At 53.1% G+C, this 24,368-nt stretch overlaps 1 protein-coding gene across 1 annotated transcript in view; it reads right to left on the bottom strand.

Moving 5' to 3' along the window:
• Window positions 1-20,646, bottom strand: part of DCHS1 (dachsous cadherin-related 1) — an 87,724-nt gene extending 67,078 nt beyond the window's left edge. The window contains exon 1 of the mRNA XM_067544905.1: window positions 18,895-20,646. Coding sequence (XP_067401006.1) covers window positions 18,895-20,646 — 1,752 coding nt within the window. The remainder of the gene's footprint in view (window positions 1-18,894) is intronic.
• Window positions 20,647-24,368: the final 3,722 nt, after the last annotated feature.

The following is a 24,368-nucleotide window of genomic DNA, read 5'->3' as shown; positions in this document are numbered from 1 at the left end:
TCTCCCACCTGCTGCCGCTTTCCTGTCTCACCTAGGCAGCTCTCACCTGCCCCTCTCCTGACTGACGCTCAACTTCAGGTGCCCTCTATTAAGTCCAGTTGGGAGTCAGCTGACCAGTCACCGGTGCTCTGGATCCCTCTCCCTCTTAAAGGGCCCACCGACCCTGGGACAGGACCCTGCCTCGTTTACTGCACCAAGAACAGAATGAACAGAGAGATGGTGGACAGAGATGGGGCTATCTCATTAAATCTCTTGTGAGTGGAAACATCTCATATATTTCACTGTGCATAAAATATGGCCGGCATGTTCCAGGCCCCACACAGATCCCAGACCCCACTTAGCGCCCATTATTTCCCAGGCCCATCACTGTCCGCACGCATCCCTTCCCTCCCCATGTTCCAGACCCTCACAGCTCCCCTGGTGTCCTTGGACCTTCACTGTTGTCTCTCCACCACCACCTCCTGCCCCCCTCCCCGGGTCCCAGGCCCTTCGGTTCCCGCTCCCATGTCCCAGGCCCTCTGCTGCCCCCAAACCCGGGTCCCTGGCCCTTCGCTGCTTCTCTCTCGCCCACTCAAAGACCGGCAGCCTTCAGGCCCCCACAACCTACAGCCTCTTCACCCCACCACGAACCCCACCGCCTGCCCCTGACCTGCAGTTCCCACCCCCACCCCTTCTGAAGTGCAGCTCCCCTGCCACCCAGCTCTCCAGCCCCACTAGGGAGAAAGAACTAGAAGTGGAACCCTCTTCACCCCATCCAGCTCAGTGCCTGGTGAGCAGGAAGGCCTGGGCCAGGCCCACCTCTCCAGCTGAGACAGTGCACCCTTATCTCAGTGGGAATGGGGGGACCTTTGCAGAGTAAAAGCACTGCACACAGGCTCCTGCCTGGGCCTTGGAGGGCAGGAGCTGAGGGTTGCTGGGGTCTCCCCAGCCAGTTGCCCCATCTCTGTTGCTTCCGGCAGAACAAACAGAGCCTCCTGCAGATGCTGCATCCCACCCCCACATGCTGGGGCCTCTAACTAAGGGCACAAGGGGAGGCCGACCTGGTGCAGCCGAGCCTAAAGCAGTGACAGTGGTCCCAAACTTTTTATCCCATGCTCCCTCTTACTTCTGTCCATGACCCCACCGTCCCCAGCTAGGGCTGGGTCAGGAGTGGGGCAACCGTCAGGGCCAGGGGCTAAGACTGAGACCCAGGCACCAAGGCTGCAGGCTGACGAGGGGGCTGGGCGCTGAGACTGCGGCCGGGTGCCGTGATCAGGCGCTGAGGCAGGGGATGGGGCTGCAGTCGGGCACCGAGGCCAGGGACCGGGCGTTGAGACCAGGAGCCGGGAGCCCAGGCCGCACACTGCACCTGGGGACTGAGGCCGAGCCAGGGTCCAGGCCCTAAGGCTGAGGCAGGAGCCAGAGGCTGTGGCTGGGGGCAGAGACGGAGCAGAGCTTGGGGCAGAGCAAGACTGGGTGGCGCTTCCTCTCTGCTCCCCACTGTGCCGCCCCGAACATAGGGTCCTCACGAACATAGGGTCCCCACAGTGCTTCGCACAAGGCTCACACTAGCTCTATGCTCCCCAGTGGTTCAGGGCTTGACAGGAGCTGCTAAGGGCTGGGAGCTGGTCCATCAGCATCTCTGGGGAAGAGATTTCACGCAAACATGCCCAGACTCAGGTCTCCCTGCAAAGCCAGTACAAAGCAAGATCCTTCTGGTGGCTATGGGGCCGGGCTGGGGGAATGCGAGGCATTTGGGAGGGGCTCCAGCAGCAGAGCCCCCTAATCCGCATTAATCCTGCAGTGTGAGAGAGCCCCAGGATTAGCTGGGCGAGCCGCAGATTCCCGCATTCCAGCAGGCAGGGCCCTGGATCAGGATGACAGCACACGTGGCAATCCCCCTCCGCTCCTCAGCAGCAGCACGCTGACAGCTGCCCCACCTCTGCCCCTGCCAGGAAGCAGGTGCCCTGACATAGCTGAGCCCCAGCAGGGACAGGAACCCAAGCTCCCTGGGGACCCTCTGGCACGATAGGTACACAGTGCTCCCCTGCCCCCAGTGCAAAATCACACTGGATCTGCTTACACCCCGAGTCTGCTCTCCCCTGTCCTCTTCTGGCACTGCGCTGGGCTGTTCCCCCATCTGGGAAAGACGACAGCGGAGATGGGCACTGGAAATGATCAGAGGCATGGGGCAGGGTGAGGTGGGGCCACTTAACTCCTTATGCCCTCACCCAGGCATGGGCAGAGACACAGGCCACACACACGGCTCTAACAGACCCCATTGAACAAACACACTCCGCCCCATGCACAGGAGGCACATCACCACACTGACTACAACACCTCAAAGCACCACAGCTACTGCAGGGTAACGAGCCGTTCCTTTCAACCAGGAGGCTGGGCGAGAGGCTCTCTGGTGGGGCATCTGCCCCACACTGGCTAGGAAGGGGTCAAGAGGGCCCTTGGAGCAACAACCAATCGGAAGAGGCTGCAGGATAGCCAATCATGGAATCACAGAATATTAGAGTTGGAAGGGACCTCAGGAGGTATCTAGTCCAACCCCCTGCTCAGAGCAGGACTAACCTCAGCTATATCATCCCAGCCAAGGCTTTGTCAAGCCGCAGCTTAAACACCTCTAAGGATGGAGATTCCACCACCTCCCTCGGTAACCCATTCCAGTGCTTCACCACCCTCAGTGAACAAGTTTTTCCTAATGTCCAACCTAGACCTCCCGCCTGCAACGTGAGACCGTTGCTCCTAGTTCTGTCATCTGCCACCACTGAGAACAGCCTAGCTCCATCCTCCCTAGAACCCACTTTCAGGTAGTTAAAGGCCGCTATCAAATCCCCCCTCATTCTTCTCTTCTGCAGACTGAACAAGCCTAGTTCCCTCAGCCTCTCCTCATAAGTCTTGTGCTCCAGCCCCGTGATCAGAGCCTGGGAGCCCAGTATAAAAGGGAGCTGCCAAGCAGCGGAGGGTCAGTCACTCCCCGGAGCTCAGGGAGGGAAGGCTGGCTGCCCTGCAGGCTAAAGGAAGGCAGCACCCTGGACAGAGTAGTGGCTGACTGCTGGGGCTCTGCGTGAGCTGGAGGCTCTGATACAAGCGCAGAAGAGGTACTGGCGCTGTGGGGAAGTGGCCCAGGAATGTCTGTGAAGGAGTTGAGGGAAGAGGCAGTGCAAGGTTGCTGCACACAGGGTCCCTGGGCTGGGGCCTGGAGAAGTGGGTGGGCCCAAGGTCCCTCCCTGCCTCCCCCAGACTGCCTGCGGAGTGGTGGTGGAGTGCAGCAGCCACTGAAGTAAGTGGCGGAGCCGGGACTGTCAAATTCCCCAGAAGGGGGAGAAGGACACAGGTCATGGCTTGGCCAGGGGGCCGCGTCTAGAAGAAGACGCTCTGGGTCCTGACAGTGTTGAGAAGGATTACCAGGGAACCCCAAAGAAGTGTGACAGAGCATACCTGTGGATGTGGGTGTTTGCTTGACTTATTCCCCAGATTACCAGCAGGAGGCACCTGTCTGGCAGAGAATGGCAGCCAGTCCGTCACAGGCGTTTAAAATAAAAGCTCAGATTCTGTAACATCTGGATTCATCACACAGGCCACAAGTGTGCATCGTCCAGGTCCAGCAGAAGCCGTCCAGCAACCTTGGACTCTGCTGAATGACAGTGCTACATCACAGGATGTCTAAAACCAACAACCGAACAGCTTTTATGTGCTTATCGCTCCACTGACTGAGGAGAGTGGTCACAAGGAAAGTGGAATGATCACCACAGGTTGGAGATACCAGACATCTGCTGTATGGCCACACTGCAGCAGTTAACTGCCTGAAATTGTGGAAAAGCTTCCTAGCTGCAAGAGAACTACTTAAAGAATCATCAATGGGTACACGACTGGATATGTGGCGCACACAATCTGAAGTACTCTACAGGATGTCAAAATGCACACAGAGGTTGCCAAACGCCTTCCCACGTGCACAGAGGACTGGTCAACCTGAGGATGTTTAAAATCACCTCTGAACAAGAACTGGCAGGCCAAAAGTCAATATGCAGAAGCAGTGCTATTCCAAAGACCCAGACACACATGCGTGTGGTGAAACACAAATTATGGAACATCTGTTAGTCTGCCAGCTTCTGGAGGAACTGTGCACCATGGAGGATCTCACTATGGCTACAGATCTGCAACACTAGAAAAAAGCTTGATTGTGGTGGAAGGGTTGTGGATGAGAAGAAGCCCCTCTAGTCTGTCTCCTGTCTCTGATAGAGCCACACTCAGGTACTTCAGAGAAAGGCAGTGTTGCCAACCTGAAGCATTCAAATAGCATGTGATTGGCCTGCAATTTTTAAAAAAATTGTGATTTAAAAACAATCTGCTTTCTGGCTTTTTTTAGCCTTTGGGGGAAGCCACTCCCACCCACCCACTCTGATGGCAAATGAAATTAAATGTTGATAATTGCAAAGTAATACACACAGGAGGAAAAAATATTAAACTCCTACACTTACAGGGGCCTAAATTAACTATCAGCTCAGGGAAGGGAGGTGGTCATCATTGTAGACAGTGCAATTAAGACTTCTGCTCAAAGTGTAGCTGCAGGCAAAACAGCAAACAAGGTGGCTGCATGTATAAGGGCTGCTGGGATGAGACAAATAGAGAGAATATTCTAATGCCCCTCTGTATCAATCAATGGTGCAGCCCTATCGGGATGCTGTGCAGGACTAGTTCCCCATTTCACACAGGATAGCACTGAACTAGAGGGAGTGCCTACGGAAAGATGTGTAAGGCATTCTGAGCAATAAGGCTTTGGCGCTTACTGATTCTGTGCTAATGTAATGTCATATGGTTGTGTAGCGAGCACTCTGACAGTGGGTCCATGTGTTTTAGAAGGACAACATTATGGTCCCAACTAGGAGTTGGGTCTCTGATTGGAGGGCATGTATGATGGAAGCCCTTGAGGAATTTTGATGCCATAATGCAGAGGTTCCCAAACTTTTCTTACCCCCTTCCAGATCTACCAGCTGCCTGTGTACCCCTATCCTTCTCATCACTGGTACTTTGTGTGTTCTTCTTAACGCTACCTGTTTTTAGCCATCTGTCCATATTTCACTGTTCCGAATAGATACAGTGATAATGCGAGGTATGCAACCGAAAAAAAAAAATCCTGACTTAGTTCTGAGCTCAGTTAGTCTGGACTGTTGAACTAGACAAGTTCAAGTAGACAGTTGAACCCGCACTGTACGGTGATTGGAGATGAGGGCTTGGTACATCAGCATCTGTGTTCTCATTGGTACATCTTGAAGTAAATTAACTACCGCATTTTATATAACAAATTACTAAAGAATTTTAAAGCTTTGTCTGAGGCCTATTATGAAAATGCAATAAATAAAATAATCAATAAAATCCACCATTACACAATTTTTTCTGCGTGCCCCCCAGAGATGTCTTGCATACCCCACGTACTACAGCGTGGGAACCCCTATCATAAGGTATGAGCAGACTGCGTACGATTGTATCAGGATGTGATATGCAGATATTAGCGAAGTGGACTTTAAGGATGTTAAATGCCAACCGTGCATGTTTCAGGCATCTACAGTATCAGGGACTTTGCTGCGGCACTGTTATTCTGAGGTGCCCATATGCCCAATCAAGAAAGAAGGCCATTCTGGTTAAAAACTAATCTGGTATAAATGGGATTTAAAGTCAGCTATAAAATATTATATTTTATACATATACACACACACAAAATGAATGGAGAAAGGGGAACTTGATACTAATGAATAAAAATCAGAAGCTAGAAAAACATCAGAAATTGTAGAAAATTGATAAGGGAAGCAAAAGACCACAAGGCGAAATCTATGACCAGCAGATTTAAGGACAATAAGAAGATGTTTTTTAAAAATAAATTAGTAACAAAAAAGAATCCTAACAATGGTATTGGTCCATTATTAGCTGGATATGGTAGAATTATCAATAATAATACAGAAAAGACAAAAGTGTTCAATACATATTTCTGTTCTGTATCTGGGAAAAAAACAAATGATATAGTCATATCATGATACAGCTGCTTGATAACGAGTGTTATTTCCAGTGAAATCCCACAAGGCTTGGTTCTAGGCTCGACACAAGTTAACATTTTTATCAGTGACCTAGAAGAAATAATAAAAATCATCACTGATTAAGCTTGCAAATGACACCAAAATTGGCAGAGTGGTAAATAATGAAGAGAACAGGTCACTGATACAGAGCAATCTGGATTACATGGTAATCTGGGTGCAAGAAAACACTATGCATTTTAATAAGGCTAAATGTAAATGTATGTACCTAAGAACAAAGAATGTAGGCCATACATATGGGACAGAAGACTATTCTGGGAAGCAGTGCCTCTGAAAAAGATTTGGCGATCATGGCAGATAATCAGCTGAACATGAGCTCCCAAAGTGACACTGTAGCCAAAAGAGCTAATGTGATCGTGGGATGAATAAGCAAGGGAATCTCAAGTAGGAGTAAAGAGGTTATTTTACCTCTAGATTTGGCACTGGTGCGATGCCTGCTGGAACACTATATTCAGTTCTGGTTTCTACAGTTCAAGAAGGAGGTTGATAAATTGGAGAGGGGTCAGAGAAGAGCTATGAGAATGATTAAAGGGTTAAAAACATGCTTTATAGTAATTAACCATTAGACCAATTTACCAAGGATTATGGTGGATTCTCCATCACTGACAATTTTAAAATCAAGATTGGATGTTCTTCTAACAGAGCTGCTATAGGAAAGATTTTGCAGAAGTTCTGCAGCCTGTGTTATACAGACTAGATGATCACAATGGTCTCTTCTGGCCTTGCAATCTATGAGTCTGAGTCACTGATGAAAATGTTAAGTAGCATAGGGCCAAGACCTGATCTCTGTGGGACCCTACTAGAAACACACAGCCCGATGCTAACTCTCTGTTTACAGTGACAGGTTGTGACCTACTGTTAAATAGTGTTTAATCCACGTAATGTGTACTAGGCAGTGGGGTGGGGGCTTTGTAGGGGAGCACTCTCTTCTCGCAGACAGGGCTGGCCTCAATGCCCCAGTGTAGTGCTTGTGGCAGAGAATGGGGGAGCCCTCAGTATGGAGTCCTCTCTGTAGTCAGTGCTGGCTTCAGTGCCACCATCTTTTGCATGAGACATAAAACTGACCCTTCAGCTCTTATGAGGTTATTTAAGCTCCCAGGGCAAGATGTGAATCCAGATGTCCTGGCCCAATCCAAACAGAGAGAGTTAAGTTCCCCTAATAGTCTCCATTATGTAACTGATTCCTGCCTTCCAGTCCTAGCCTGCAGAACAGCACTGCTGTGCAGTTAACCAGGGGCTGCAGCGATGGGCAGCCCCAGAGCTGAAAGTGGTCTGGTTGGAGCAAACTGCCCCCCTGCAGACTGGGGAGTGACTCCCAGTCTTATTTCCACATCTTAAGGGACTGAGCTCCCTACCATGGTTGGTGCAGAATTGAAGTCGCCAGCGCCAAGTCTATGCCTCTGACACACATTCTCCCAGGCAGGCCTCTGCCTGGGAGAGCTGAGCTCATGAATAATGGAGCAGCCAAGACAGGTACTGAATAGATCCTTCTGCAGAGCTCAGCATCCCGCACCTGGGATTCAGATTTCAGAGCCAAATGCTGACACTGATTCGGCAGCATCAGTCTGTCGGTGCCCGAGGCAGCGCATCAGGAGACCTCTGATATTCCAGCCCTCGAAACCCACGCTCTGAGGCACAGGGGTCAGCAGTGACTGGGAAAGGAGGGCGCCCCCACAGTACTCCCTGCAGCACAGAACCCTCTAATGCAGTGTTGGGGCACAGCCCAGCCCTGACTGCACCCCTAGTGAGCCCTCCCCATGCAGCTTCAGTGTCACTTTTGGAAGTTTCCCACCCAAGCAGTTACCCAGCCTGACCCTGCTGGAGCTGGGTCTGAGTCTTTCAGCATGAACTGCCATGGCTGTTGCCGGAATAGAGCTGAATAGCAAATGAGGGCTTGGCGAGGGAGCTTCCTTCTGGGGGGACGAATGGGTGAGCTTCCCACAGACCCCTAGCTCTGTGTCAGGCGGGGAAAAGGGAGCAGTTGTGTCCATCTCTGCCCCGGCTGTGCTATGCAGCAGGAAGTGGAGCCGGGGGCCAGGCAGGGGGAGATGTGGCTCAGGTTTTATATCCTGTCAGGATCAGGAAAAAAGAAAACACGTACTAAATCCAGGGAAAGCACTCAGAGCTGAGCAGGGACAAGGAGGGAGAGGGTGCAGAGCATGGCGGGGTCTCTATCCCCCCCCCCCAAAATGCTGAGCAGTGACAGCCAGGGGGATCCACGGTGATGGGAGGGTGCCCATTCCCCCCTGGACTGAGACGGTACAGTGGGGGAGCAGAGCACCATATGGGGGTCCCTTTCTCAATGTGCCAGATGCGATGGGGGAGGCTACTCATTTCCAGAAACCCATTCGGAGAGCACCAGGACCCCAAAACATCAGCACCGCGCCAAGCTCCCCAACCAAGAGCTAGAACTGGCACCTCCCCCCTCAACCCCTGGTGCAGGGGGTGAATTGGGGCAGGGACGAGTCATGTCAGGGAGAGGGCGTGTCACCCTGTGCCCATCTCAGGCGGGGCTCCACCCCCCTCCCCCCCCCACCAGCAAGCCCAGCCGGCAGGCAGGGAGCCCAGCTGAGTCTCTGCTGTGCACATGTTAGGCTGTGGCTTGGCAAACATCTGGCTCTGGGCTCCCGCCCCTAGGAGTGACGGCTCTTGGTGGGAGAGGCGGGGAGGCTGGCGCCAGTGTGGTCAGCAATCCCACGCATGGCTCCTTCTGCCTGAGTGCATGCCAGGCCCTCTGCCCTCCCAGCCCTGGCACAGCTGCTGACCAGCTAAATGCAGCCTGGGAGTGGCCACTGCTTCTATTTCAGGAGCTGATTGTTTCTAGCTTCCAGGCTATGTCCCAGCCTCCCTTCCGTGTGCTGTGGCATGTTTGAGCTTTGGGGGAGGGAAAAGGGTCAGGGATCAGCCCCAGGAGCATCCTGCACATGCGGCTGGGGTGAGGGGTTAGGTCCCAAGACAGCACAGAGCATGGCCTTCTTCAGACAGCCATCTGCACAGCCACTAGCACAGCCACTGCACAGACTCACAGCTCTCGCTCCCCACAGCCAGGCAGCAGCAGAGTACACACAGGGACTCCCAGCTGGCCACTCTGCCAGGCCTAGGCCCTGGGCCCTGCTACTCTGGACCCAGCAGGTAGATGGGTCCATTGAGCATTACCCCTTCTCACAATGAGGGGCAAGGAATGGTGGGCAGCTTGGGGCCTCTCGGGACCGGATCCAAGCAGACACAGCTCAGGCGACGGACACAGGAGTGCAGCACCCCGGCAGCTGAGTTGAGCCAGTGCCAGCAGAACCAAGGAATTGATCACAGTTGCAGTGCTAAGGAGCAGCCGCTCCACAGGACACTGAAGAGCTCAGCACTTTCCCAGAGGTGAAGAAGGGACAGACCCTGCCCCAGGCACTCACAGACAGACAATGGGGAGGGGTGGAAGCAAGTTCTTTATGGACACCACAGCAGGGGTGGGGCTTCAGTAGGGACACAAATGTGGAATGAATGTGGAAGTGAGCGGCAGCACTCAGGGTGGGCACTGGGAAGCTGGGGTCTCTAGTGGGCAGGCAGGGGTCAGGGCCCGGAGGGTATGGAAATCCCATGAATAAGGGCAATGTGGGGGAGCCATGGAGACCATCTAGTATGCAGCTGACATGCATGGCTGAGGCTGGCACCACTGGCAGAGCAGCAGACAGCTGAAGAGAGAACTGGGAGGGGACAGCAGTGGGGATGCTGTATGGGGCAGGGGCACTGTGGTGTCATGGGTCTGGAGAGGAGGAGCACAGTGACTGAGATGGAAGTGGTGAGGAATGCATGGGGCAGGCCACGATGCTGAGGTGAGAAATTGCAAGATGTGGACATTCATGGGGAAGGATTGAAGGAGTGAAAGAGGATGTCCAGGTGATGTGCCTGAATACTAGAGAGGGAGGAAGCAGGCTGGTGTTGCTGAGAATTGTTTGAGGGAACAGGGGCTCGGCTTTCGCCATGCAGAGTTTGAGGGTGAGATGCCCAGACGGAGACTTTAGCAACAGGTCGCAAGGCAGGATGGGGGCGGGGAGGGGATCTGACACATCAGAACAGAGATGGAGTCATTGGGGGGGATGAGAACTGAATCCTGTGGGATGCCCCAGCAAAGAGGGGCAGGACCCACCAAGAAGGGGGACAGAGAGGTAACAGGGGAGCCAGAAGGGGATGGTGCAGGAAGTCTGAAACGAAGGAGCAGAGACCTAGAGAGCAAAAGGCCATGAGGGACCTTGGTGAGACTGCTCTGGTGCAGTGGTTCTCAACCAGGAGTACGCAGAGGTCTTCCAGGGGGGCACATCAACTCAGCTAGATATTGGCCTAGTTTCACAACAGGCTACATAAAATGCACTAGCACAGTCAGTACAAACTAAACTTTCAGACAATGACTTGTTTATACTGCTCTATATACTAGACACTGAAACGTGAGTACAATATTTATATTGCAGTCGATGTATTCTATAATGATATGGTAAAAATGAGAAAGTCGGCCATTTCTCAGTAACAGGGTGCTGGGACACGTTTGTATTTTTATGTCTGATTTGTAAGCAAGTCGTTTTTAAGTGAGGTGAAACTTGGGAATACGCAAGACAAATCAGACTGCTGGAAAGGGCTGAGTAGTCTGGAAAGGCAGAGAGCCACTGTCCTGCTGAAATGAAGGGGGAAGCTGGGGCAGCAGCCACACACCCTGGGGTGAGGGGGTTGTACAAGGGGGGAGCCCATGAAGGGGCTGGGGGCTGGGATGAGGGAGGGGAGTGCATGAGGAGGAGGGGAACACAGGGGAGGGGCGTATGAGGAGGTAGAGGAGGGAAGTTGGAAGCACGTGAGGAGGCTGAGGACCAGGCTGTGAGAGGAAGGGGATGGGTGAGGGAGCTGGAGGTTAGGATGGGTGAGGGGAGTGTTGGGGGAGGGCCATAGGAGAGGAGCGGAGGGAGTACATGGGCTGGGGTGGTGGAAGGAAGGGTGTGAGGAGGAGGGTAGGGTAGGAGGGCAGAGGGGATCGGGTTGGGGAAAGGAGTGTGTCTGGGGCTGGGGTGGGAGAATTTATGAGGTGGGGCATGTGTGATGGGGCTGGGGGACCATATGGGGGGCTGTATGAGGGGGACAGGAAGAGTGGGGGTGCTGGGGAGGGAATGGGAGCTTGTCAAAGGGGTGGGGGTGGGAAAGGGAGGGGAACATATGGGGGTGAAGTGTGTGAGGGAGTGGAATGGAGGGGAGTGTGAGGGAGCTGGGGATGGGATGGAGGTGGGCAGGGAGGAGCCAGGAGTGTGTGAGGTGGCTAGGGATGGGGCGGGGAGCACGTGAGGGGCTGGGGATCGGAGTGGGGGAGGAGAGAGGAGCGTGTGAGGGGCTGGGGCCTCTCCACTGCAGTGGAAAAGCTGCTGCAGCTCCAGGGGAAATGCTACTTGAATTAATCATGGCGCTGGCTGCCGTGCCAAGCCCAGGAGGAGGTTGCTGGCAGCGGGAGGAAATAACTTTCACAGGAATTTGGAACAAACGTGGCTCTTCTGGCTGTAACAGCAACACTTACCTCCCTCACAGCCCCTCTTCCCCCCTTGTACCACCATGGCCCCTTCCTCTCCTCCCATGTACCCTCCTGGTCTTTCCAGCCCCATACATCCCTCCACTGACTTCCCTTTTTCCCAGCAATCCCCCTCCCCACGTCTCCCTCTCTCTCCCTCTCCCACATCTCCCCATCCATTCCCAGGAATCTCCCCACTAGTTCTCTCAGGGGAGTCTGCAGGACAGAGCTCTGAAAACGGGGTCTCTTCCAAATCCCTTCCCCCACGGAAACCTTGATGCACCACTGTTATCTCCCACCTGCCCACAGAACAGTCTGTGCACCATTATTATCCCCCCCTCACGCTACAGTGGACCATTCCGTTCCCCAGTATTATTATTATTAGATGCGAAACCCCAAAAACTCATCTCCTCACTCCCCTTCCTAGGACTTGCACAGGTCCACCCTACACAGCTGGTCATAGCCTGGACCTGATCTTCGACCTATAACAAGACAGAGGACATTAGAACCTGGCTGCGGTCGTGGACTGACAATCACCTCATTAAGGCATTGGCCAGAGACCTTCCAGCAGTCAGGCAACTAAAAAGACCAATGATCCCGAGCCAACCACAAAGAGTCATGGATTGCAACCATTTTCAAAGCCTGCTAAAGGACAACAGCAGGCACTCACAACGCCAGGCGTCAAGGACCTGGTGAATAATTACTATTCTACACTGACCTTGACTGTTGACAAGTTGGTTCCCAAACAGCCCCTCACTCCCCATTGCTCACACAGATCTCCTCGGTTTTCTGACACCCTGCACCGGATGGAGAGAGAGGTGTATAAACTGGCAGAAAACAAAGGCCATTGACCAACAGTGGATGAAATATAAATTCCTCAAAGCCTATGGTGAGGCTGTATTACAGGCCAAGAGAACCTGTCTATCAGCCTCCACTGAAACTGCCAAATCCTGTTCCAAGGAACAATCTAGGGTAGTAAACTGCTTCATTGATCCTTGATGCCTACAGTCTGTATCAAAGCTGAGCACCAAGAGGAACTACCACACGCATTCAGGAATCCTTCTCAAAATGCCTGGATCTGCCCCGCCTGCACCCACCAACTAACAGCCCCTCTGGAAAATTCAGCACTGTCAACCATGAGATACTGCTGTCTCACCTGAGATGAGAAGGTCCAAGGGAATGCACTAAAATGGTTTGAATCTTCCCTGGAGGGATGCACCCAAAAAGTTGCGATGGGAAACGGCACCTGCCCCACTAGATCTCTCACCTGCGGGGCTCCATATGGATCAATTGATATTTTCTCTCCAGTCCTTTTCAAAACCCACATGCAACCACTAGGTGGTCAGACGAATGGACTCGGGTGCCAGCAACATGCAGGTGACGCACAGTTTTACCCATCCTTCACTACATATTATCACACCACTGCCACCAATGTGACCTGGAACTTTGATGAGATCAGCTCGTGGATGAAGAACGGCTGGCTGAAACTGAATCCAAGCATGACAAAGGTGATACTGGTGGGCAAAGGAAAGTATTTTGAGGCATTTGCAGCCATGGTGCAAGTCTTCTTTGATTGACGGTTCACACCCACAATTGGTTAATTCAGTCTGTAGTCTAGGAGTGCGCTGGGATTCTTTGATGAGCTCTCACATTGCAATGGCCGAGAGAAATGCTAGCTACCATCTCTGAATGGCTATGAGAGTCCATCCCCTCCTGGCAGACAAAGACCTGGCCTCAGATATTCATGCCTTCATCACTTCTCAGCTGGACTCAGCAATGTGATATACCTGCGCATGACACCTTCAGCACTTAAGAACTCCAGCTAATACAGAATGCTGCAGAATGGCTCTTCAATAGCAAGAGCTATGGTAAGAAACATCGCACCTGACCTCCGCTCTCTACACTGGCATCCCCAGCTTTTGGAGTTAAGTTCAAGGTCTCGGTTCTTATCTTCAAAGTGTTCTATGGCCTGGGCCCAGGACACCTAAAAGACCATCTGAAGCTCTCTGATGAAGACAGTGGTTGACAACTTTGCTCCTCTGGCACATGGAACTCTCAACAAGATGAGTGAAGCTTGTCTGTGCAGAAGACAGAAACTTCTCCAGGGGCAGTGTGAGACTGTGAAATGAGCTTTCCCAGGAACTAAGAGCCATCACAAACCTCACCACTTTCCCCTCCAAGTGCAGAGCACATTTCCTTGACCCTACCTTCTCTAATACAAACACATAGCAACAGCTATATTTATTTTAAAAAATAATAATCAAAAGCCATACCTAAACAAGACACTTCATGGCACACACTTCTCCAGCTGAGGAGAGGATGAGAAAACAAACAACACTCACGTTGCTTAATGCACTACTGGAAGGCGCTCAGATATGGCATGCTGAGTGCAGCACAAAAACCTGCACAGAACAGAATAGCATGGAACACAATCCCCCCCATCGCTCCCTGCAATGGAACGGTCTGTGTCCAACGGTACCTAACAAGCTCTGGGTCTGGCTGTGAGCTGCCAAGGCAGGCACGTCTGTGGTGGCCCCACCATCCTACTGTGCAGTAATGGGGGGGGGTCTCCTCAGAGCACTGCTAGAGTCATGAATGATGTCCATGACCTCCACTCACCATTGCTCACGTCTGCAGCTGAGAGGGAACAGCAGGGGTTGAGAGTGGCTGTGCAAACTGACTGCATTGTGCCCCTCCGCGGGGCCTGGACAACTCCCTGAGCTTCTCAGACTCAGCTCCCACTTTGTGGGTCTCAGTTACAGTCTCCCCAGGCTCTGAGGAGCTGGCTGCCCTTGTTGCAGTTCAGATGCTCACCATAATCTCTTGCTCTGGTTTCGTCTCCCCACGGCTCAGATATTTAATATCATTTTTTGATGAAATCCCAAGTTTGGTTGACAAAGGTAGCTGTATTGACACAACAGACTTAGACTTCTGCAAGGCATTTCACGTAGTACCTTGTGATCTTCTGATCCAAATATTAAGTCAGTCCACTGACAAATGGATTAAAAACTGGAAAACAGATCCATCATCCCATGGGGATATTTCTATTGGGATCCTGCAGAGATCTGTTCTCAACCCAATGCTATTCAATATCTTTTATCAGTGATTTGGTAGAAATATCACTGCTGGATAGCTTATTATTTGGCAAATTCAGCTCATTTGAACAAAATACGTTTTAATATAGCCAAATGCAAGGGCAAACATCTAAGTAGAACATAGGTCACAGTTATAGGATGGGGAACTGTATTTCTGGAAAGCAGCAATATTAAAAATGACTCGGCAAGCTGAATTTAGGGGCAGGCAACCCAGGTGACTGCCTACGGTGCTGGGCTTGGGGGGTGCCAGGCTCAAGTGCTGTTTTTATTCTTAGCCACAAAAGGGAAAATAGAATGTTTGAAGTAAAAGCTTTCAGGTATTCCATATGTGGATTCATTTTTCACTAACCTCCTAGAATGTTCTGGACCTTTGTAGAATCTTGTGGATCCTTCCAAACTTTCTGAGAACTACATTTTCCTTGAACCTCCTAGAATGTTGGTACAGATTTACAGATCCTAGTGTGCAAATTTATATCTTATATGACATGGATCAATCATGCATGCACATTGTGCATCACAGTCGTGAAAGGGCTACAAATGCAATAAAAAATAAAGTATTCATAAATTTAAAACATGGAGGGAGGCATGCCAAAGACACACCTCGCCGAGGGTGCCATTTAGTCTAGGCCAGCCCTGCGACTCAATGTTCATGGTGGAAACCAAATGAACATGAGCTCCCAGCAGGATACTGTATCTACGAAAGCTAACGGGATCCTTGGGTGTATGAGCAGGGGACTATCCAGTAGGAGTGGGGAGGTGATGTTACCTCTGGATACAGCACTGGGGAGACCGTTATTGGAAGGATTTGAGGTCTGGAACTCCTGACATTTAGCAAGAGACTTAGGAAACTCAATCTATTTAATTTATCCAACAGAATGTTATGGTCAAGCTGGTGTGCTGAAACCAAAGGAGTTGACCAAAATTGCCTCACTGTTTCCTTGTCCTCCGCTGTCACTTTGTATCTATCTGTTGTCTTTTGTCCTGTACTTAGATTGTGAGCTCTCTGGGGCAGGGGCCAACTTTTTATTCTTTGTTTTCGCTGCGGCTCCCTGGCACTACAGCCATACAAATCATTCATAATAATAAGATGACTCAATCATCATCTATAAGTATCTACATGGGGAGGAGATTTCTGAGAGCACGTGGATCTTCACTCTGACAGACAAAGGCACAATGAGATCCAATGGCTGGGAGCGGTAGCTAGGTAAAGTCAGACTGGAAATAAGATGCAGATTTTTAATAGTGAAGGGAATGAACCATTGCAACAACTTACCCAGGGATGCGGCAGATTCTCCGTCACTCAGAGCTGTAAATGGAGACGGGGTGTCTTTCTGAAAGACTTGTTCTGGCTCAGCCAGACCTGCTGAGCTGGACACAGGACTTAGTCAGTGGGATTCTCTGGCCTGGGCTCTGCAGGAGTCACACTGGATCAGGAGGGTCCCTTCTGGCACTAACAGTATGGATGTGTGCCCCCTGGGCTCGGCGCAGTTCCTCAGGCCTGGCTCCCCCTCACCGAGGCTCAATGCCGAGCTCGATTGCCTGGCCAGGCTCCTTTCCCATCCTCTCACATTTCCCGGCTCAGAGGAAGCAGCAGCAGATGTGTGAGCTGTTTGCTTTGTGCTGGGGCCACGTGGGAGTTACCTGCACTCGGCCCAGATGCGCCATTTCCAAACGAAACACGAATGCTGAGCCAAAGGCCCGAAATGCAGCCAAACCCTCAGCCACTTTGGCCTGCTTGGACAGCTCCCTCCCTCTGCATGACCCAGAGCAAGAGAAGCCTCCAGCTGCACCTCCACTACACAAGGAGTGGAGGATGCTGCTCAGTGCCTGCTCCAGCCCCTAACAGCCACAGCTGCCCTTCCTCCGGGGCAGGTGCCGAGTCTAGAGGAAGTGCAGCCAGAGACACCAGGGGCCTTCAGAGTCCATGTTCCAGCTTCCCAGGCCCACACAGCTACCCAGGCTCTCCCAATCTTTCAGTCTGAGGCAGGGACTCTCCTGCTCCCTTCCCGCTTGTCCCCCTGCTGCTCCTGACAGGCACAGAGCTCTTCCTAGCCCTCCCCTCCCCTCTTCTGTGATTGCATTTCCAGAAGGCCTTTCCCTTCCCAGCCACTCAACCTAACGGAAAAGTGCCGAGAGGCCTCCCTTCAGGGGAGAGGGGGGTGGGGTGGGACAGCTGTGGGCCACCCCACCCCCCAGGGCTCACCTTCCCCACCCCACACACCTCAGAGCCATCCCCTCCCCCCAGAGTTCACCCTCCCTACAGCAAGAGAGTCACCCCACGGATCACCTTCCCCACACGCCTCAGAGCCATCCCCTCCCCCCCAGAGTTCACCCTCCCTACAGCCACAAAGTCACCCCACGGATCACCTTCCCCACACGCCTCAGAGCCAACCCCTCCTCCCTAGAGTTCACCCTCCCTACAGCCACAAAGTCACCCCACGGATCACCTTCCCCACACGCCTCAGAGCCATCCCCTCCCCCCCAGAGTTCACTCTCCCTACAGCAACAAAGTCACCCCACGGATCACCTTCCCCACACGCCTCAGAGCCATCCCCTCCTCCCCAGAGTTCACCCTCCCTACAGCAACAAAGTCACCCCACGGATCACCTTCCCCACACGCCTCAGAGCCAACCCACAGAGTTCACCCTCCCTACAGCAACAGAGTCACCCCACGGATCACCTTCCCCACACGCCTCAGAGCCATCCCCTCCTCCCCCCAACCCACAGAGTTCACCCTCCCTACAGCAACAGAGTCACCCCACGGATCACCTTCCCCACACACCTCAGAGTTCACCCTCCCTACAGCAACAAAGTCACCCCACGGATCACCTTCCCCACACGCCTCAGAGCCATCCCCTCCTCCCCCCCAGAGTTCACCCTCCCTACAGCAACAGAGTCACCCCACAGATCACCTTCCCCACACGCCTCAGAGCCAACCCCTCCCCCCCAGAGTTCACCCTCCCTACAGCAACAAAGTCACCCCACGGATCACCTTCCCCACACGCCTCAGAGCCATCCCCTCCCCCCAGAGTTCACCCTCCCTACAGCAACAAAGTCACCCCACGGATCACCTTCCCCACACGCCTCAGAGCCAACCCCTCCCGCCACACAGTGCTCAGAGCCACCTCCTGCTCCCAATAACTCACCTTCCCCACAATGCCACCACTCACCCCAGCTCACCTCAGGCAGACACATCACACCCTGGCTCCAGGCATTTCCCCCTCCATGGACTTGCCACCTTCTGGAGCAAAGACCTTCCCTCCGCCTGTCTCTGCGCTTGACCCTGAAGCAGCCCTCCTGAATCTCTCAGCCCACCGACTCTACACCTCGGCTCGTATCTCATCCGCCCTTCACCTGCCATTCTCCCCCAGATGGCTATGGGCTTGAACAGCAGCAGTGTCCCATCTCCAGCATGCTCTGTCTCGGCTGTGTCCCAGGGCTTTGCATGGGATCTGGAGCACTGAGCGTGTGCTGTGCACACTCTGACACTCCCTCCTGGGTTATGATTAGGGAGGAAGCGCTGGTCAGTGATGGGAGCAGGGGCAGAGTCTGGATTCCTGGGTTCTCTTCCCAGCTCTGCACAGACCAACTTTGACAGACTGAAGATGTTCCATGCACCTCACACACTTCCATAGAAATCTGCTCTCAGTCGAGGTCTGTGCAGCACCCAGCGCGAGAGGGGCCCCGATCTCAGTCACAGGCTCTGAATGCCACTGCAATACTGCTACTAATAATATTACCCACCCCAGGCCCTGCTGCCCTAACCCCTCCCCTTGTCAGGGGGCAACTCCACCCTGACCCCTACACCCGCTAGTCCATGACCCCTTCCCCTTCCATGTCAGCCCCCCCAACTCATCCGTCCCTGGCCCTGATTCCTCCCCCATTGCTCCTCACCTCCTCTGCCCAACTATAATATCCCCCACCCCTGGCCTTTCACCCTTCCTGCCTGACCACCTGACTGCTCTGCACCCCAGGCCCCTTCCCCTGCCTGGCCGCCCCTCAACCTGCACCCCAGGCCCCTTCCCCTGCCTGGCCGCCCCTCAACCTGCACCCCAGGCCCCTTCCTCTGCCTGGCCACCCTCAACCTGCACCCCAGGCTTCTCCCCCTGCCTGGCCACCCTCCACCCCAGTCCCTCACCGTGCCTTGCCACCCCAACCCTGCCCCTCAGGTCCCTGCCTAGCTGGTCCCCACCTGTAGGAAGCAGGTCCCAGCGGGCGTGTTCTCCTTCAGGGAGACATTGTAGAAATTGCTCCTGAACACAGGCTCATTGTCATTGACATCCTGCAGGGCAACGTGCACCACAGCCGTGGAGGAGAGGACAGGCGTCCCTCTGTCCAGGGCCAGCACTGTCAGCTGGGGCTGGGGGTCCTTCTCGTAATCCAGGGGGGCAGCGGTGGTGATGATGCCTGTGGCAGGGTCGATGGTGAACCAGTTGGAGTGGGTGTCCTGGTTGTGCAGGATACTGTACCGCACCTCCCCATTGGGACCCTGGTCCTTGTCCCGGGCTGTCACCTGCAGGACGAAGCTGCCTGGATACACCACCTCGGGGATGCTCTGCTTGTATTCCAGCTGGTCAAAGAGAGGTGGGTTGTCATTGACATCCGTCACCTGCAGCACAAAGGCTGACTCTGCCCTCAGCGGAGGGGTCCCGGAGTCAGTGGCCATCACCCGCAGGTCATAGGAGTCTCTCTCCTCCCGGTCCAGTAGCTGGTCCACACAGATCAAATAGATGATGTTGTCCTTGGTTGTGAGGGCAAATTTGCCATCTCCCCCCTCCAGGGAGACATTGACATTGGAGTACTCACCATAGTCGGGGTCCGAGACAGAGATGCGTGCCACATACTGGCCGGGCTGGGCACCCTCGGAGATCTGTGGTGAGCCATCCTCGCTCAGGAAGATGATGGTCATGGTAGGCTGGTTGTCATTGTAGTCGCGAACATGGATGGTGACAAAGGCTGTGGTGACCTCTGGGTGCACGGCCTTGTCCCGCGCCTGCACCACCAGCTCATGCACCTTCCTCATCTCATAGTCCAGACCCTTGTTGAGCTTGATGACACCTGTCCTGGAATCAATGGTGAAGTACTGGTCAGGGTCACTCTGCCGCCGATTGATCTCATACACCACGGCCCCGTTGTCACCCTCATCTGCATCGGAGGCAAAGACCTGCAGGATGCTGCTGCCTGGCTTCAGATTCTCTGATATGAGGGTGTGGTAGCGGCTCTGGTTGAAGGCAGGTGCATTGTCATTGATGTCCTGGATGGACACATCCAAAGTCATCTGAGTGCTCCGAGGAGGGGAGCCGCCATCATAGGCCTCCAGTAGCAGGGAATACGACGAGCAGTTTTCCCGGTCCAGGATGTTGCTCACCACCAGGTCCAAGTACAAGACCCCGTTGGGGCCCCTGCGTGTCTCCAGTCGAAAGGCCTGGCCAACATTCTCCCCTTTGATCACGTAACCTTGGGTGTTCAGCAGGCCGCTGTCAGCGTCGAAGGCTGGATCCAGGGGGAACCTGCTGCCAATCGGGGTGTGCTCTGGGATTTGAAAGGTGCCGTGGCGCTTGGGGAATACTGGTGCATGGTCATTGATGTCATTCACCTGGACATTCACTTCCACTGTGATGCCCTCAGGGGTGACAGCAATGAAGCTGTAGTGGTCCCTGCTCTCCCGGTCCAGCACACGAGCTGTTTTGATGATGCCCGTGTTCTCATCTATCTCCAGGTCAGTGGTGACACCGCTGCCCTCTTGTGCGGAGATGAAGTACATGTAGGCAGTGGTGCTGGGGGGCAGGCCAGCACTGATGTCCCCAATGATGGTGCCGGCTGGCTGCTCCTCATCTATCTGTAGATCCAGGGTGCCCAACATGGCAGAGCCCTGCCCAGGCCTGAGGCCCCCAAGTAGCAGCAGCTGCAGCAGCAGCTGGGCTGACCTCTTCAGGCACCCCATCGCTAACAACTCCTCGAGGCTCTGGGGATGGAGGTGGAGGTTGGCTCGCTCTCCTTTTCAGAGTGTGCTCCTTAATCCTGCAAGGAATGCAGATCAGAGGAGACTGGTCAGGAGGGTAGCAGCAAGCAAAGGGCAGGAAAAGAGTAAGGGGGAGGGGAGCCCTGCCAGGTAACCCAGTCTCCCTGCTGTGTAGTCCCTTCCCCCTAAAATGGAGTCTATGAGACAAAGAGGACATTGGGAAGAACTAGACCCAGAGGAGAAAGAGTGAAACCAGGGCAGAAGTATTTGCAGATGCCAGGGGAGAATTGAATTGAATCATAGGACTGGAAGGGACCTCACGAGGTCATCTAGTCCAGTCCTCTGCACTTATGGTAGGATCAAACATTAGCTAGACCATCCCTGACAGCGGTTTGTCAAACTTGCTCTTAAAAATCTCCAATGACAGAGATTCCACAGCCGCCCTAGGCCTATTCCAGTGCTTTACTATCCTGACAGTCAGGAACTTTTTCCTAATGTCCAACCTAAACTGCCATTGCGGCAATTTAAGCCCATTGCTTCTTGTCCTATTCTCAGAGATCAAAGAGAACAATTTTTCTCCCTCCTCCTGAACAAGCTCAGTTTTTTCAATCTTCCTTCATAGGTCATGTTTTCTAGACCCGTAACTAGCTTTGTTGCTCTTCTCTGGAATTTCCCCAATTTGTTCACATCTTCCCAAAATGTGGCACCCAGAACTAGACACAATACGCCGTTGAGCCCTAATCAGCAGAGAGTAGAACAGAAGAATTACTTCTCGTGTCTTGCTTACAACACTCCTGCTAATAGCAAACATCACTCTGGGATGGGGTTTTTTTTTTTGGAGCAGTGTTACACTGTTGACTCATATTTAGCTTATGATCCACTCTGACCCCCAGATCCCTTTCCACAGTTCTCCCTCCTAGGCAGTCATTTCCCATTTTGTATATGTGCAACTGATCGTTCCTTCCTAAGTGGAGCACTTTGCATTTGTCCTTATTGAATATCATCCTATTTACCTCAGACCAATTCTCCAGTTTGTCCAGATCATTCTGAATTTTAATCCTATCCTCCAAAGCACTTGCAACCCCTCCCAGCTTGGTATCGTCGCAAACTTTGTAAATGTGCTCTCTAGGCCATTATCTAAATCATTGCTGAGATATTGAACAGAACTGGACCCAGGACTGACCCCTGCAGGACCCCACTCATTGTGCCCTTCCAACTTGATTGTGAACCCTGGTAACTACTCTCTGGGAATGGTTTTCCAACCAGAAGGCCTGGGGCTCCCCCTCTGGGGCTGCATGTCCAGCTCCAGGCAGGCTGTAGCGCTGACCACGCTAACAAGAAGTTCAGGCTTCTATTGTACACTATCACTGACCATTCCCATGGCAGCTTGTGTTCTCCTGATAGCCATCCCGCATGCCCCCCCCCATTCCTCATTGCAGTAGGCCAAGCTGCTCTGCAGCTGGGTCACTAAGAAGATGACTGCTGGTCAGGACATGGGTTCGAGTCCCAGCTCTGACCCTGATCATAGGCAGGCTTTTCCCTTCTCTGTGTCTCAATCTCCTCCCCTGTGAATGATCATAGATTGGTCAGCTGTGTGAGGCTTGGGCTGCCGTAGGCTCCAGAGGGTTCCAGAGGGGCTAGTGCCTAGGACTGCAGCTTGCCAGGGCAGTAAGCATTGTCATCATTACCAGGTTTGGCACCTTGGCTCTCACATGCCAATGACCTGGTGAGCACACGGTGTCAGCCTGGGAGACGTTGATAGGCTGCCCTGTTGACAGGCCCTATTGTGGCCCTCCCCTAGGGAAAAAGGTGCTAGGTGTGAAAAATGGGGGATCCAAAGCTGGTATCAACTGAAAGGGCCCAGTGTGCAGCAGAGCTGGGTGGGGATAAATCAGCATAGAATCATAGAATATTAGAGTTGGAAGGGACCTCAGGAGGTCATCTAGTCCAACCCCCTGCTCAAAGCAGGACTAACCTCAGCTATATCATCCCAACCAGGGCTTTGTCAAGCCTCAGCTTAAAAACCTCTAAGGATGGAGATTCCACCACCTCCCTAGGTAACCTATTCCAGTGCTTCACACCCTCCTAGTAAAAAACTTTTTCCTAATGTCCAACCCAGACCGCCCGCCCTGCAACTTGAGACTGTTGCTCCTTGTTCTGTCATCTGCCACCACCAAGAACAGCCTAGCCCCATCCTCCCTGGAACCCCCTTTCAGGTAGTTAAAGGCCGCTATCAAATCCCCCTCATTCTTCTCTTTTGCAGACTAAACAAGCCCAGTTCCCTCAGCCTCTCCTCATAAGTCCTGTGCTCCAGCCCCCTAATCATTTTTGTTGCCCTCTGCTGCACTCTCTCCAACTTGTCCACATCCTTTTTGTAGTGGGGGGCCCAAAACTGGACACAATATTCTAATATTCTGTCACCTTTACAGACTGCCCAGCTTGAAACCGGGTCTCTCTGGAGCAGCATGTGGCCCAGCATTTTCGCCTGGCACAGCTTGCTGATGCCCCAAGTGGGCACTGTGCCAGGAGGGTAACACCACAGTGGGAATGTGCGGGAATGTGCTTGCTCTGAGCTCTACAGCTGCCCTGGCTTTCCCTGCATTTTCTCCCTGTCCCACACACCCTCTGCCGCTTGCACTCCTCCTTTGTCTGCTCCCTGCTTCTTGGCTCTCTGGCTCCTTTGCTCCATCCCCTCACTCCCCCTACCGTAGCTTCATCTCACTGCAGCAGTGGGGGAGGGATGGGTAGGGGAGGAGTGGATGTGCTGCACCCGAAGGCCGCCTGCCTGGCCCTCTGGGCACGGCTCACGCTCCCGAGGAGCAGCTAGAGTGACTTAGCAGTCAGGAAGCTCATCGAGGCACACAGCCCCAGTGCTGCTCTTAGCCCCTGGTAAAGCAGGGCTTAGTGGTCTGTAGGGATGGCGGCAGCATGAGCTCATACTTGGACTCTCTTGAAAGCATTTGCTGTTGGTCCCATAACCGCACTCACGAGCTGCTCATGTCAGACATGGGATGGCAGCAACTTCCCTGCTTTCAGGGATGGAGATGGCTGCTGGCTTCCAGAAGGGGACAAAGCACCCTAGTATTAAGTGTGTGACTGTGATAGGTCCAGCAGTATTAATCCTTTCCAGGGGAAGAGAGAGTCAGGACTCCTGGGTTCTAATCCCAGCTCCAGAAGTGGAACAGGCCTAGTACAAATATCTTCCCTGGAAACTCCAGCAATGACTAACATGGAGAGTGATCTTAGGAAAATATTTCCTATATTTTTAGTTTCTTTAAACATAGATTAGCACCTGGAGACAAATGGCAGTAGTCAGTGCCCCAGAACCCCATCAGCTCTCTAGGGACCATGATTTCGTAACCACTGGTCTAGGGTTCCGGGTTCCTGGGGCCTGATTGTCTTCCAACAGGATACAAGAAGTCAGTGGGACTTACTCACATTCTGGCACTGGCTTCTAGTTGGACTTATGCCACTGAGTCACTGAATGGCCTTGGAAAAATCACTTCACTTCCCCCTGCTAAAGTGGAGATAATGGTACTTACCCAGACTGCGGGTGGTTCAGTGGGCTCTGGAGAGTAGTGTGTGTGGATGGGCAACAATTTCTGGCAGTTGGGATAGGCTAGATCCTGGGCCTGCAATGAGTCTCAAGTGACCCAACTTTGGCTTGCTGGGCCCCATGTGCTCCCGAGGCAAGCTAAGGGCAA

The sequence above is a fragment of the Emydura macquarii genome, unplaced genomic scaffold (assembly GCF_026122565.2).
Source record: "Emydura macquarii macquarii isolate MOO-44397 ecotype Brisbane River unplaced genomic scaffold, CSIRO-AGI_Emac_v2 contig_1032, whole genome shotgun sequence".
NCBI lineage: Eukaryota > Metazoa > Chordata > Testudines > Chelidae > Emydura > Emydura macquarii.
The sequence above is the reverse complement of the archived record's forward strand: the minus strand, read 5'-3'. Positions and strand labels throughout refer to the sequence as shown.